The sequence below is a fragment of the Thamnophis elegans genome, chromosome Z (genome assembly GCF_009769535.1).
Source record: "Thamnophis elegans isolate rThaEle1 chromosome Z, rThaEle1.pri, whole genome shotgun sequence".
NCBI classification, from domain to species: Eukaryota; Metazoa; Chordata; class Lepidosauria; order Squamata; family Colubridae; genus Thamnophis; species Thamnophis elegans.
In genome coordinates, this window is record NC_045558.1 from 31,567,145 (window position 1) to 31,583,727 (window position 16,583).

Genomic DNA, 16,583 nt, shown 5'->3' on the forward strand with positions numbered 1-16,583 from the left:
CAGCCCACCTTCCCTTCCCCCTTCTGCCTCCCCCGCCCATCATCGAGGCGTGCGCGCTCTTCTCGCGCCTCCTCCCCTCTCCATCTCCAGATCCCAAAGTAAGGGATAGGTTAGAAAGGGGGGAGGTCACGTGACGACCACGGCTCGTCGTAACCCACCCTCACCCACTAGCCAGTTTTGCTAATCTCCCATTGGCTGAGGCGCGTTCCACGGCTTTGCCGGAGCAAAGAAACTCCTGCCATATAAATAGGGCCACTGAGGGCTTTATTATTTTAGCATCCCGGGCAGCAGGTTTCTGCTAAGTTTGGAGTTACGCGCCCCACGACTGTATGCCTGCGTCCCTTAGATAAAAGCTCACCATCGACACCCAGGGACTCAGAAACACAAGGAGTCTGCATGTCTAGCAATTAGACATGCTCAGCTTTGTGGATACACGGATTTTGTTGCTGCTTGCAGTAACTTCATGCCTAGCAACCAGTCAATGTAAGTGCCTTTGGGTCTTATTTGCAATAGGGTGGGGAGCGGGGAAATTGAAGAAAAGAAGACTGACTTGGGGTTGGACTACTGAAAAAACTATTTCAAATAGTTCTGGACATATCCCACCGGTGGTGTTTTGTTTTTGCCCCAACACTATTTGCCCTGGTAAAGCGCCATTCGGACAAGCTGCTCTAGTGTAAGTAGTTGGGATATCTTATGTCTATGGAGATTCTCACTCATCCAAGTTATGGTTGTCCCAACGGTGCTTTTTTTTAAAGAGACAATTGGACTTTCTGGTTTTTCTTTGAAGACGCTTCGCTTCTCATCCAAGAAGGAGGGAAGGAAGGAAGGAAAGAAAGAAAGAAGGAAGGAAACGTGTCCAAACAAAAGCTAGAAAGTCCAGTTGTTTCTTGAAAAAGCACCTTTGGGATATCTTAATTATCTCTTTGCAATGATTAAAATTGACAAAACGCCTTCTTGCTTCGGACGGACGCAACGAACAGTTTAAATTGGTTTAAAACGTATTGAATTTTTCCTCCTGCTTTTCTTGGCTTAGATCAAGAAATCCTGGCCAAAAGCCAAGAAGTCTCCCCTCGCTCCTCCTCTGGTTTAGAAATGAGAGTTGGAACATAAAACGGAACCCAAATCCGAAGTAGGAATAAAAAGAAACGACTTGCATTTAGATTAACTTGGACAAACGAACTTCTACAGATAAATGCTAACATTATTGTTATCATCTTCGTTATACCATGTAAGGAATTTAGAAAACAAGAGGTGACCAAATGTTTAAGAACAGTTCGCCTTCTAGGGCGTTGTACATAATCTTTACTGAAGTTGCTGAAGATGCTCTAAGAGCTCCCTCTAGGGGGGAAACATGGGCAGGGCAGGTAAGAGTGTAAGTATCCCCGAGCTTGTAAATAATTTAATTAAGAAAATTTTGTTGAATGTAATATTCCTAAACAAAGAAAGGACTGTCAGCAGTTCTTTCAGGGTATTTTTTTCTTGACAAGAAAGAAAATTCTTTTGATAAAGGGCCACCCAGTAAAAGTGTTTCCTGATATTTTTATTAGGAACCCAATTTATATGAGGGACAGATATTTTAGTTATTGCATTTTATGAAGCTCAGAGATTGATTTTACTATGAGATTTTAAATGGTCTTATAAATAATATTCTAGCATATAATATTAATAAGAAGTATCTGGTTTTTAGTAAATTATAGAAAGACAATAAAATGTGATACTAGCAATTACTCCCAGATTAATTTCAGAACATCAATAACTACTTCTTTATCTTGGTATAGTAAAATTAACATTAATTTGTTGAGGTCTCCAAGTAAACTAGCATAGATTTAAATTTGGAATTGCCATATCCAAACAAAATTTTAACAAAATATAACTCCTATCTTCTATGGGCCTCGTTTCTAGTACTGTAGACAAACATCAGAATTACTGCATAATTCAAAAATTGTCAGAGCAGTGAGTTTAGGTATGCATGAACGAATGTTATGTTCCTGATGCTCACTAACACATCCATTCTCCAATTTTTATTTTTTTAAAAACACTTTTCATTTTGAATAATGCAGATCCTAGCTATGACCATATCTGGCCTTAGTTAACTTAGTTGACTAAGGATTATCTGAAATTCCTGGACTGTAAGTGAGACTAGAAAATTAGAAAACAAAATAACTTGGAGAAGAAACAGCAAACTACTTCCATACTAATGCCAAGAAATTTATATGGAAACAGACCCAAGCAGCTTTACTTTGTTTTGGAAGAGCAGATTGCCATGATTTCAAGAAGATAATTAGATCTAGTAAAATCAACTGGCAGTAAGAAATTCTGCAAATTATTCAACATTGAAGAGTTTGCTGAATCTTTTACTGCCCAATTCTTTATTACTGATAATTATTCACCACTGAATTCAGCAGTGGGTTTTTTTAATGGCAACATTATCAGTTTGCTTCTGTTCTACAGTATTAGGTCTATAGGATGTCCTCTAGTGGCAAGGAGAAAAAGTGACTTTTTCCAACCAATTAGTATTTCTTTCTACCATTTAGTTCTCCTTAGCTTCAGGTTTTATTTGCAAGCATCAGTTTTTCAAAAACAATATGTAACTTTATTCAGACACCAGACCAAAACCATAATTACAATTTATCCTTTCACCGAAGTAATTATATATATACTTGAGATAATTAGAATTTGCTAAATTAGTTACTTCCGCTATGAAGCAATAATCTGATTCATATCAGTTATCAACTTTAAGCATAATACTGTAGTAATGTGCCATTATCACTATTTATAATAATAACAATTACACACTTAAGGAGAAGGAGAATGATAGGTTTTTCTTTCGAGAAGTTATCTGAAGTGTAGAATTAGGTTGTCGACCTAAATACACTTAGAATGTAATTTTACAGGCATTTTCCTGGAATTACATACTACTGAACTCAGTGGGCTTACTTCAGTGAATGACCTGCCAAAAAAGGCCCACTGAGTAAAATTCAGCTTATTTCGGAGTAAGATGTCTGAACATTTTTTTAAACTAGCTACCTAGTATGGATTCTCTTTGAGTAACTAAGCAGAATTACCTAATTCTGCTAGATGAACCTAACACAATGACTTCATGATAGATACATACATGCATGCATGCATGCATGCATGCATACATACATGATGGTATAGATTTGGTACATAGCATTACAAGATCCCAAGGAATCTCTTGTCAGAAAAACTTCTCATTCCCCCCACCCCCAGTAATCCAGGTTTAGCTATATCACCCAGTAGCCAGAGACAAATGTGTGGAAAATGTAATATAGCAAAATATAGTTTCTTATAGTTTCTTGTAGTTTCTATTTTTGTGCTAAACTGAGATTTAGCTATTTAATTATAAAACAAAAGCCCAAACAAAGGAGCAAAACTAGAATGTAGGCATTTCAAACACATTAGATGACAATGAAGTATGTTCAACAGTATGGGATCTACTTAGAAGTTTTTTACAAACTTAGATGGACTTCGTTATAGAAACAACTGGCATCTCCTTGATGCCACATCACAATCTACATCTGGAAAAGTAATTTGGACAAAAGTCAAAACCAATTGGTTTTGGGAATCCTGGCCTTCATATGCCTGGAAAATGTGGTGTGAAGCTGTTTCCCAATTTTAAAAAGAGTAGTTAAAAAGAAAATAATATGAATAAGTTTGCTAACTCAAGACCTACCTGAGTTTATGAGTTTCTATAGAATTTCAAACGTAGTTTTTGGTGTTATAGTGCATTTTATTAAACATATCAATTGAGTCAAAATCCTTTGTGAGCAATAAACTGTGAAAATCATTACTAAATAAGCTTTTTCTAAAAAAAGAAAGACATATTTGTATTTCCTACAATCCTGCATGTAACAGTGTAAAATATAGCACTTCAAATACAGAACAATTTGCCAAATAATATTAATTATCTGTTTCTTCTTGTTATTTTTTTCCAGCTGTAAATGAGGTCAGTATAATTATATTAAAATACAGTAGAGCATAACATAGAAACACCAGACAAACTCTTTTTGGAGGGGGAGCATGGCCATTTACTAACTACTGTTTTCAAAACGTGCATGGGAAAGCTAATTACTAGGTTTCATGGGTATTGCCCCAAATATACCCACCCCTAATTTCCTAGTGGGCTGTCCTTATAATTTAAAAAAAAGTACTTTCATAGGTGAATGCAAGTGTCACATTGCATGGATAGCAGTTTCTGGTGTTCCTTGCTGGATTTTGCTCTAGGATTGTAAAGCATGAATGAATTCAGGTTTGCTTTTTAATATACCTAACTTTTGTAACACTAACTTAATTTTTCTATCATTTCAAATTTGAAATTGATAAAGCTTCTTTGCATATAATAATGATTAATTCTAGCATCTGGAATGGAACATTATTTAATACTTTCCTTAAATTCATTTTTATTTCTTTCTAGGCAACGGAAGTACGGAGGGTAAGCAATTTTAGAAAATTCTTATATAAGAATTGTAGATTAGATTAAAGGGCAACTGATGCAGAAAAGTAGAATTGGCACAAGTGAGTCTTTTTAAAGTACAAAATTAAACTGAAAGCAATTTAAAATGAATTCAAACACAGAATCAGTATTTGGGAGAAAATATTTTTCTTCAAAATAGGTATATTACAAATAGTTTGCTTTCAGAAGTTGTGGGTGTCTCATCATTGGAGCTTTTCAAGAGGAGGTTAGACAACCATTTGTCTGAAATGGTATAAGATCTGTTCGTGCAGGAGGTTGGATTAGATGACCTTCAAGGTCGCTTCCAACTCTGTTATACTACTATTGTTAGATTACTATTGAGATTCATATTTAGTCTCATGTGGTTCCTCTTAAACAATTGTTAATAAAAACACACTTCATTGAAACTATGCTCCAGCATGAAGAGTGGAATTTCTGATGTATTGGCATCCAACAATAAGTGGAGCATGGCTGGAAATGCAAGCATATAATTAATCATTTAAAATACCAATTTAATTTAATGATTTAAAATATATTCAACTGCTTTGAAGATTAAATATGCAATAAATGAACACCAGATGTCTAATGATTGGAACTTCCTAGTAACAAAGTAGAGTTTTTCTCATATATATCACTATTCATTTTTTAACAAAAATTTAAAAGTAATCTATTAGTTTGTTAACCTGATTCTTGAATTAGATTGAGAACTATCTTTAGTAATACTAAGAGAGTAGCTTTTTAATCTATTGCATGTTTAATATCAAATAGTTATTATTAATATTACATTATTCTGTAAATAATTATTTGAACATTCATTTCTAATTAAGATTCTTTATTTATGCTTTTTCAGGGTCCAAGAGGAGATAGAGGACCACGAGGAGAAAGGGTAAAGATTGTATTCCTGTGACTGTATAACATCTGAATCATTCTGAAAAAATATAATCATCTGCCCTATGAAAATTTCTAGAATGACAGTATTAATGTTGCATCTTAATCACAGTTTTCCAAAACTGAGTCTTAATCGTGTATGTATGTATTTATGTATGTGTACACATATACACTCACATGTGCTTTAAATATCTTGGCAATTTGAAATTACAGAGTTGGATCAATGCTATATAAATGAGGCTTCAGTGCCCTTCACTGAGGATTTTTAATGGCATTAAATAAGGTTTTGGTCTACCTAATCACCTGTTTTGGCCACCTGTCTTTTATGTGCTGTAGCTAAACCTTTCCCATTAACTCTTGTTACACGGATGTATTTGTATGCCTGTATATTTCCTTATACAAGTCACTTCAATAGAGTTATTCTTATGTAGATTGGAATGAATTTATTTGGAAAAGCAAGTATAATTTAGGGAAGCATATAGAGATCTGAGGGGAATATTCAATTTTAGGTCAAAATTGGGACAGCAGATGTCTTAATTTTATAATTTGAAAAGTCAATTACACAAATGTATTATTTACAAATCCTATATCAATGTCCAGAATTTTTCAAACAGTTTTTACCAAAACTACACTTACAGATAATTTTTTACCTATTTTATAGGTTTCTGTTTGTTATAATTTAATTAATTAATGAAGGTTGATGGGATGAACAAAAATATAAAAGAATTAGATACATTTTCATACATTTCATTCATTACTAAAAATATCACTACAAAATTCACATGTTACAGTGACAAAGCCTCATTTTTCTTAGCATACATTCATAAAGTTCCTAGTTCAAAATGCATTATATAAAAAAGATGGAAAGTTAATTATTGGCATTCCCATTATGACAGGAAAAAGTCATATATAAAACTTTTGACAGCAGTTCCTGCCAGTCAGTGTCAATATTATTATGTTAATATTGTCAACTGTTGTTCACAACTAATTCAATTTAAAGCAGTTCCCTTTTATCTTGAAATTCTGTGGCTTAATGTAGCTGCAGTATCATTAACATAGATACCATAATAATTTGGGAGACACTGTAAAACAGTCTAATTTTGCTTCCTTAAACTAGGTTATAGCTCATCTCTATGATATATTTCTTAATCCAGCACCCCTGTGCATGGTATCTTCTGGTGTTTTTGACTCCCATAGCCACCAGCAAGTAAAATAGAAGTTTTATTCCTATTTGGCTAATTGATTGATGTGCAGAAAATAACCTCATATTGTAAAACAACAGATGAAGGGAGCAGCTCTTCATCACATATTAAACCATACATATTTTATCTATAACTCTGTATGTGTGTGTTTGTGTGTGTGTGCGTGTATTGTGCATGGCTTTCCACTATAGTATGTGATACTGGTATATATATATATCCAATACATAGGTGCATTATTTGCTACATGCAATGTTAAACATGACTATGATACAACATAAGAAGGTAATATGTTTAGGTCAATCACCCTCAATCCAGTACCTTTCATATGTATTAAGAGTGCAGCTCCCATAATTCCTAATTAGCACGGAATACTAGCTATTAGTCTAGAATCACTTATGGTATGTTCTTCCTTCATAATTTTAATTAGCTAACATTGAAATAGGCACCAATGTTTTGGTATTTAGTGTGTGTAAGCTAATAATATTTGTATTCAAACAATTGCCCAGAAGTAACCTGACAAGAACTCTTCTCCCTCCAAGTTTAAGAATAGGTGTTACCAAACTTTTTGAAGCACTTAGGAACATGCACTTAGCTAAATGGGTCACATCAGAATAGATTTAGTGATGATAATGTGCCATGCAAGTGTCTTAGCTTAACATTCCATCAGGGCTCTTCCCCGCCCCCATGACTTACTTTCTTTAAATACTAACCGTAAAAGAAGACATATTTCCCAAGTCTTTCAGACATCATGATTCTGTCTGAGATGGAAGTTATCTCAGTGTTAAAACTAACAGTCTGATGAAAAGTCTTTCAAATCAGCCTGGTCCTATGCAGTGCAGATATTGCAAAGCTGCAGCATAAATTACTAAGGATCCAAAAACACCATAGTATTATTTTGTAAGTCATTTTTACTCTATCAGACAATACAATGATATTTGTTAAGTTCTACTTTAGGTCATAGTTAGTTTAAGAGAATTTTTGTATACATTCCGCCTCTCCTTTTGGAATAAAAGGTGGGCATTGTTCATAGATATGCAGAAGTCCATTAAGTTCCATTAATGTGATATTATTATGCTCCATTTCAATGTACACATTTATTAGTAAATAATGCTGTAATTATTAGTTAGGCACATTTTCAATATGCTAGGATATAATCTCCATTTATTGTGGCAAACAGACACAACTTGTCATTATGAAAGTGAATTCAATATTTGATTAAATGTTTTAATAGTTTTTTTTTTGTTAAACTAACAAGTCTGAATAATATTAATCAGCTAATAGAATACACACATATATTTTTATTGGCTATGAGCTTTATCAGTGGAAAATACAATGTATACAAGTAGTCCTCAACTTACAACAGTTCACTTAGTGACTATTCAAGGTTTCCATGGCACTGAAAAAAGTGACATACAACCAGTTTTCACACTTATGATCCTTGTAGCCCCCATGGTCACATGATCAAAATTCAGATAGTTGGCAACTGACTCATGATGGTGGCAGTGCCCTAGGGCCATTTGATCCCCTTTTGTGATCTTTTGACAAGCAAAGTCAATGGGGAAGCCAGATTCACTTAACAACTGTGTTATTAATTTAACAACTGTGGTGATTCTCTTAACAACTGTGGCAAGAAATGGTCACAAAATGGGGCAAATTAACAACTATCCCACTTAGCAATAGAAATTTTGGAATCACTTATGGTCATAAGTCAAAGACCACCTGTACTATCGTTCCTGCTGTTATACATGAAATATGTATGATTTGTGGGAGCAGAACAATTTGCTCAAATATCTAAGAGACACTTCTTAAGTTACACTTAGGAATGAATGCACATAAATTGCAGGGTCAAAAGAATATATAGGGCTGGCTCATTTTCTTACATCATGATAGTTAAAGATTATTATAATGTTTATCATGAGATGTTCAGATGTTATCTTCATAATTATTCCAGTTTCTAAAGTAATAGCCACCAAATGAGCTCAAATTACATATTTCAAATCCCTAGAGCATTTTCCTTTTGTCCCATTGCTTCAGAATTGTGGGAAGTGTAAAACAGACATAGCTGGAAAAGATTGATATCCTTAACTTTCCCAAGATAGCGGGAATGTTTCTTTTTCTTATGCTGCCATAAGCCATCCTAAGTTTGAGACAACCATCTATATGTAGCTTTAAGTCATATCAAACGCCCAGATAAAATTATCCATGTACTAAAGCCTCTAGGGATTCAGTCAAACAGTTACACTCATTTACTTGGGAGGCAATACCATTGATCATAGTATGATTTCCTGCTAAAATGTCATGCCTGGGATTACATCCCTAATCTTCCAGTCTCCTTGAAGTATAATGTAACATGAAGTTTGGATATTTGCAACTTACAAAAGTTGCGAAGCTAAGGGACCGACCTTTTGCGTTGAGCAATATCGTATGAAGTTATGAAGTCTCCCCTAATTGGTTTTTTTTTTCAGTTTTGCTTTGTAACTGATTGATGTAATATATTTTTCTCCTAGGGTCCAGCAGGTCCACCAGGCAGAAATGGTGAAGATGGTCCACGAGGTCCTCCAGGGCCCCCTGGACCTCCTGGTATTGGTGAAGTAAGGCTTCCAACTTTTTATTTTACTGACAATGCATCTAATGTCTAAGGATAAATATTTATATAGCACCAAAGAAGTGACAAAAGACTTATTTTGTGACTTCTTTTAAAAGCATGAAGTATACATTTAAAGGCATCTTTTCATATGTATATGCGCTTCAGGTAGCTTAGAAACATTTAAAGAACAACCACTATATTGTTCTTCAATCTAGAACTAAGGAGAAATTTCATGATAGTTAGAACAATTAATCAGTGCAACAAGTTGCCTTCAGAAGCTGTAAATGTTCCAACACTAAGAGTTTTTAAAAAGAGATTGGACAACCATTTGTCTGAAATGATATAGTGGTTTCTAATTAAGCAGTAGGTTGGACTAGAAGACCTCCAAGGTTCCTTCCAACTCTGTTATTCTATTCTATTTTCAGTCTTCAGTCTTCCTTCACTCTACTCATTTAAGATCCATTTGATAAGCTGAGTTTTCAAAATCCCAGAAAGTAATGTTGAATATTTATGATGAATGATGATTTATGATAGAAATAAGAAATGTAATACCATTTAGTAGGGTGAAGTTGTCATCCCCTTTCCCATGTAATTACATTTAATATACACTAAAATAAGTATAAAGCACTTGAGGTACAATTAATGCCAGTTCAAAACAGCTCTTCTTAGTCATGTTGATATCTGCTCTTACTCATTTACAGACCTTTGCTGCTCAATATGACATGTCCAAATCAGCTGATATGGGCCCCGGACCTATGGTAAGCAAATGTTTCATTTCACACATATCCAAATTGTATTCAGTGGGCACTTCCAACAAGGCAAAATGAAATCTGCAGCAAGGCTTCCCAATATTGCATTTCTGCTCTGTGATGCAACTCAACATAAATTAGATTAGTGAACCATGGAGCCCATTTTAGCTTTTCAAATACCATTAGAATCCAAACCATGTTTGGCTGGGTGTACAGGAGTCAAAACTGTCCTCTACAAAATAAATTAAGTATTACCGAGCAAAAGTTTGTATAATTGTGGTATTCAACAGCTGAATTTACAGAAATCTAGGAATTTGCAGAATTTATGGAAATCTATCTAGAAATACTATGAAACCATGCATATAACACTTCTGTTCACTGTGAGTCAATGAACTTTGCATCCCTTCATTAAGAGATTCCCACTTTCATAAGTGTTCCAAATATTGAAGTAGTTTTGATACCAAATTCTAATACTGCATTTCTCTTCTTATATGTTACAAACACATGAACCTATGAGAAAACAGCACTCATTAATAATGTAGAAAAGATAATACTTGGTTAAGAGATGCAAGATCTAGACAAAAGATCCCCAAAGCAGTACAAGAAGTGAATTTTTAATGTACATATTTTGCTTTTTCTAGATTAGGAAAGGGTATTATACCAAAGGACCCCCAAAACAGGAAGCCAGCATTGCTTCAAAATATTCAATTCAGAAAAAGTCAATAACTTGGCTTAGAATCATGTCCTATACGTAATGCTATCTATACTTATTTGACCAGAAAGACATATGTAGTGTTGGGATTGTGATAAGTAAGCTTTTGAGCAATGATATTATGGTTACCAGTTGTCTTCAACTTTCCTCATGCTTGGTGGTTTATTTACAGATATTTTTTGTTTCCTTTCATACATATGTTTAAAGAAATGCCCTAATAAATTGGATCATCAAATTAAAGAAATATCCCAATGAATTGGAACATAAATTTAATCTTCTAAATTAGCCAGCCAAGTTATGTTATGATGTGGCATACATTCAGTGGTGATGCCATTTGGTGCATAGTCATATTCTAAAATTTGCAGTAATAACATAAGGTGGAATTGGAAACACAGACACAGTTTTTAGATGTATATTTCCCCAACTAAGTGGCCTTCATATGCATCAGGACTCTCAAAATCCCCAAATAAACTCTCAATTTACTAAGAAGGCAAAAGACAGGGAAATCTGTATTAGTTTATGAACTTCACCCATCTCCTTTTGTCTACATATTTTGGAATGAGATTGTCAGATGAAATTTATTCTCTATTGCATTAAAATATTCTTCCGATGGAAGAGATTCTTGATGTTCTCAGGTGAACATCAATTTGGTTGTTTTCATGTAGATGTTTCATTACAAAACTAGGTAGTCAGTGCCTAACCAAGCTCAGGGAACACTAAGAATACCGCAATTCTTGTCATTTATTAGAAAGGACTGAACTGGATGGCCTTCCATATAGTAAAATGTATCAGTAGATGTGACCTCTTGGATCTCATTGAAGATAAACATAATCTATTTAACTTTTTAAAAGTTTTTATTACTTAATCCAGTATATTTAAAGCCAGTTTTATCTAGCAGTTAAGTACCAAGCTACAGACCAGGAAACAATGATTTTAACTCCTGTCTTATGCCTGAAAGCCAGTTAGGGGACTTTGGGGCAGCCATTTTCTCTCATAACCACTCCTCACAGTGTTGTTGTGAGGAAAATAGAATGAGGAATATGTATTCACCGCCTTGAATTATTTATTTAAAAAATAATAAAGACAAAATAAATAAATATTGTCACAAGTGATATAATATAATATCAGCTCAATCTATAGAACAAGAGGCATAATAGGAAGCATGGCCCGCTGGGGGGAAAGGGAGAGAATATTAATATTTCTTTACTTAGGCTTGTCTTTTACAAATGTAAACTTTAACATAAATACACTTAGGAAAGTTCACAAAAAGAAAAAAAATATTCATGCTTTCTCCCTTTCCGTTACCTGTGGCCACTAAACTTAGCATCTCTAGGGAACTGGAAACACTTTCATGGCAAGGACTATGTGAGAAATAGCCTTACGTTATCTCACCTCAGAGTGACATCCCTGAGCAGCTTCTCCCTTTCCTGGCATCTCATTCCACATTGTATGGAGAGCCCATTCCAATGTCACTGAGAGATTTGGGGCAAATCAAGGAAGAAGAATAAAGGAAGGAGGCTGGACTGACTCTTTTAATTAATGTTCAGATCCAGGCCATATTCTAGTTATTAGGAAATATAACCAAAGTTCCTGGATCAGAAAAACTATGTTCATACATGTAATAAATGAAAGTGTCTAATCTCTTATACTAAAAGCGCAGAATGAGAAAGGAATTGGCTGCACCCATTATTATTATAATATAAGCCAAACAGGTTTTATTCTTGCAGAAGAAACTTATTTTCCAATTCTCAACTTTAGAGAAGATTCAAAAAGTTAATAGGGCTTTGGAGAAAAAAAGGAATTTTGATCTATCAGCACCATCTGTTAGTCTAGTTGAAGAGTCCTTTCCTATTATGATGTATTTTCAATATTGTCAAACCCCAATGATGTAGGACTTTCTATCTACAGGCTGATTAGGAGACCATTCTGTCTTTTTGTTCATACAACTAAAAATCTTTGAGTATACAGATCAGCCAGGAAAGAAAAAGGGAAAGGGGAGAGAAATTTTATTGATTTTTTTTTATAAAACAATTTTTTAAAAGACTTTGGGCCAGTTACAAAAATTATATTTAAGCCAGACATCCAGCCAACTATTAAAGTCTTCTAGGTATAGATGAAATAAATAAATATAGATAAAAGGCAAAAATTTTGTCACGTTACTGAATTATATGTGTGAAATTGCAATACATCTTCTGGGGTTGCTATTACATTTCATTTTTATATACTTTTTCTCATATTTGACAAGCTCATATCATGCTTGACAAGAACTATTAGAAAACAGTACACTATTGCTGTTGATTTGCTTTTCTAGCAGAGTGAGATCCACTGGGATCCACGCATATCTAATCCAGCTCAAAGTGTACAATTTGTGAAATCAAAAACTCTCCCATTAAAAATATTCATTCTTCAAAAGTAGTAAGCAGTAAGATTAGCAACAACAACAGGGGAATCATGCAATAATACCACGATGGAAAAAAGCATTTATTTTCTTTTAGACAAAGCCAAACTAAAATGCAAATTTAATTCTCCTCTAATCCAAAATAGTGTAGTGTTTAAATTCAAATTAGATAGACCAATGTAATATTTTCATTAATACTGTAATAACAGTCTATTACACAGAAAGAATAAGCCAATATTTGCTTTTTTTTTTTTTAAAATGGCTCAATGATTACAGTAAACAAAGTCTTCAGTTACGTTGGATCTCAAATCCAACAATCCTCAGATATAACCTTCATTGCTATTTTTAATGCCAATAATACTATTTGTTTATACTTCAGCTTTAGATAAATTATTACTGTATATTTCATGAGAGATTATTCAGTGTCTTATTTTATATGACTTCTATCTTTTAAAATATCCTTTTTCAGGGATTAATGGGACCTAGAGGCCCACCTGGAACCAATGGAGCCCCTGTAAGTATATTCTGATCCCTCCTATTGATCCCTCCTATTGGTAGGAAAGGAGCTTCATAAGCTACAACTGTCAAAAGCATGAGTTGCCAATATGAATGACTCTGTTACCTGTAGTGTGACCACAGTGTTCCACGTTGGCAAGTTCCATATTATACTCCTCAATTGATGATCAAATATAACATGACAGAATTTATCTAAATTTTCTGCCATGGTAGAAAAACATATCCTTGTTTGATTATTCTATTTTGCCTACTTCCCCATTTAAGCTTAACTATTCCTAGGATGTATAAAGTGTGCAATGGCTGGCTTAACACTATTTACTTAGCCATAGTGTAGTTTTATCACAGTATAAATTTAGCCACTGGAGTTTGTAAACTAGTGTTTATGCTTAGCGCAGTATGAATCACAAAATGTGATTAAAACAAATCACGGCTTAATACAATGCAAGACCTAGTCACAGCCTTCCTGAGTATGAATTCTTGGCATCTCAATTAAATTATAGGAATAATTTGGAGGGTTCCTTCTGTCTAAACAGATTAGTAGCATTCTCCTTTATTATCGGTGTTTCTGGGTCACCTACTTCTTTTTCTGGTAAGGTGGTGGGGAGGAGAGCAATCTCAATCTCTCAAGAATTGACTCGAACCTTCAGAGGGACAGCATATACCATATTTTTGGAGTATAGGATGCACCGGAATATAAGATGCACCAAGGTTTTGAAAAAGCAAATTAAAAAAAGGTTTTTCACTCTGCAAACCTCCCAAAAACAGTCCCTTTTAGCAAAAATGGGCCTTTTTTTTTTCAAAAAAGGCATGAATAGCTTTTAGGGGGCTTGCAGAGTGCTCCTGGGGGGGGGGGGAGTTGAGAAAAAACGGGCCTGTTTTTCATAAAAAAGGGTCATCGATAGCCTTTAGGAAGCTTATAGAGTGCTCCTCGGCCTGGAGGGGGGTAAAATTGAGCAAAAAACGGCCTGTTTTTTGCTCATTTCTGCCCTTCCCAGCCCCCAGGACCTCTCTAAAAGCTTCCTAGAGGCTATGCACAGCCATTTTGGTGAAGGGGGCGGGTTTCAGGAGGCAAAAAATGCTGCATTCGGTTTATAAGATGCACTCATATTTTCAGGCTCTTTTTTGAAAGAAAAAGGTGTGTCTTGTATGCCAAAAATATGGTAAATTTATTAAATAATGCTAATATTCTGATTCTAATAATTCCGCATGGTCACAGCTTGACCATTAGAGGTTTTCCAAAAATCATCGTGGGGTCACTAGACCCTATGTTTACTGATTGAATCTGTCCAAACTATTCTCCAGGTACCTTTATTATAGAGAGATATGTACTTCCTTTTTCTCATAAATATTTAATAGCATGCCTTCTTTTTATTGTAGGGTTCTCCTGGCTTCCAAGGACCTGCAGGTGAACCTGGTGAACCTGGCCAAGCAGTAAGTAAAATAGTGTTCTACTATAAGAGTAATTCTAATTATTAAACAACTGTTTCATTTCATCCACAACATGCCCCTTTTGACAGTCTGCATAAGTCTACTGCTCATTGTTTTGCAGGAATTTATGAATTTTCTTTCCAAATCTAAATTATATGTAAGATATCCTGGGAGAAATGAGATCTTGCTGTAAAGGAAACTAGAATAATTGCACTGCATTGTCTTTTATTAATTGAAGAATAGTTTTAAATGAAGAATATGGATAATTGGACTACGTAATAAGGAGCTATGCTCTCACGAAATCTAGAAACCATCTTAGGGAGAAAGGATTCAGAATTGTGGTTTTGATTTTGTTAAGTCACCATTCGAATGAAGGATAAAAGATGTGACGTCTCTTAATTCCCCTTGTTTCAAAATTATTATTTTTTATCACTAGGGACCTCAAGGTTCTCGTGGTCCAATGGGTCCTCCTGGAAAATCTGGTGAAGATGTAAGTATTCATGAATACAAGCCATGATTTTCACTAGATGTAGTTTATAGTGTGCTTGATATAGTATTATGTAAAATACGCAGAATAATCTCATGACACCAAAAAAATAATTGCCTATATATTTAGGAAGTAACTTTGAAGAGATAAAATGTATGCTTCTTGAAACCTAGAAACAAATAACAAAAGTTGTTCAGACCAATTCATGGAAGTCATGGGGATCAATGGCACTGAAAACCATCTGCTGGGAGACTAGCAACTATCTTGGGCATTTGGTTGGCTATTGTGGGAACAAACTTCTGGAATAAATGGACCAGGTTCTGCTTATATTCTTAAATGCAGGTTTAATTAATTTGCACATTAAAAAGTCAACTTTTGTCTCCTCCTTAGGGCCATCCTGGAAAACCTGGAAGATCTGGAGAGAGAGGTGTTTCTGGACCCCAGGTGAATATTATATTTCACTCCCATATTTGGGAGTGAAATAATTTTTATTTATAACTAAATTCATCATTTCATATAATGACAGAAATTCTAGAACAGTTTTCTCCAAAGGTAGTTTTCTTTGATGGCTTTCAGTTATGCTCAACTCTAACTTCCAGAATTCCCATTCAGAATGGCTTAATGTCTCCACTGATTGGTGGAGAGGGGTTGCTTAAGATAGCCAAAGTCCATCCTGAAGGAATGTCTCAATATTCCAAGTCTGTAATCATCATTAACAGCTAAAGGCTATTTATGAAGAAGAGGAGCATCAGTTCAGTAGGAGAACACATTCTTTGAATCTACTAAGTTTTGCTTCCTTTTCTGTTGTTTCCACATTAAAGTTTCAATCTCCAGGTAAAGGAATAAAATCACACCTTCTTCAGACAGTATTATTTGAAATTTAAAAAAATAGTTCCACTTAGATCTGGGCAGTTTTGCACATATGATACTCACACTTGGAAGGACCAGTAACTATCTCAATGAAACTGATAAATGGTTTGCTATGCTGGCAGGAGATGAAACTTGGCCCACTCACTGTCCATCTGCCACTTCCTCTGCATGGCCAGAATTACAGTACATACTGCAGTGATGCTGATCAATGCTCATATATTGGATCTAACAATATTGCCTGTAGAGCAACTCAGTACAGCTGGAGACCTCAC

The 16,583-nt window shown here is 34.7% G+C and overlaps 1 protein-coding gene across 2 annotated transcripts in view; it reads left to right on the top strand.

The window, feature by feature from the left end:
• Positions 1-245: 245 nt before the first annotated feature.
• Positions 246-16,583, top strand: part of COL1A2 (collagen type I alpha 2 chain) — a 53,139-nt gene continuing 36,801 nt past the window's right edge. For both annotated transcript variants that reach the window (XM_032235695.1, XM_032235696.1), the window contains exons 1-10: positions 246-483; positions 3,957-3,967; positions 4,436-4,453; positions 5,325-5,360; positions 9,072-9,155; positions 9,853-9,909; positions 13,480-13,524; positions 14,904-14,957; positions 15,391-15,444; positions 15,832-15,885. In XM_032235695.1, coding sequence (XP_032091586.1) covers positions 414-483; positions 3,957-3,967; positions 4,436-4,453; positions 5,325-5,360; positions 9,072-9,155; positions 9,853-9,909; positions 13,480-13,524; positions 14,904-14,957; positions 15,391-15,444; positions 15,832-15,885 — 483 coding nt within the window. In that variant the 5' untranslated portion in view covers positions 246-413. The remainder of the gene's footprint in view (positions 484-3,956; positions 3,968-4,435; positions 4,454-5,324; positions 5,361-9,071; positions 9,156-9,852; positions 9,910-13,479; positions 13,525-14,903; positions 14,958-15,390; positions 15,445-15,831; positions 15,886-16,583) is intronic.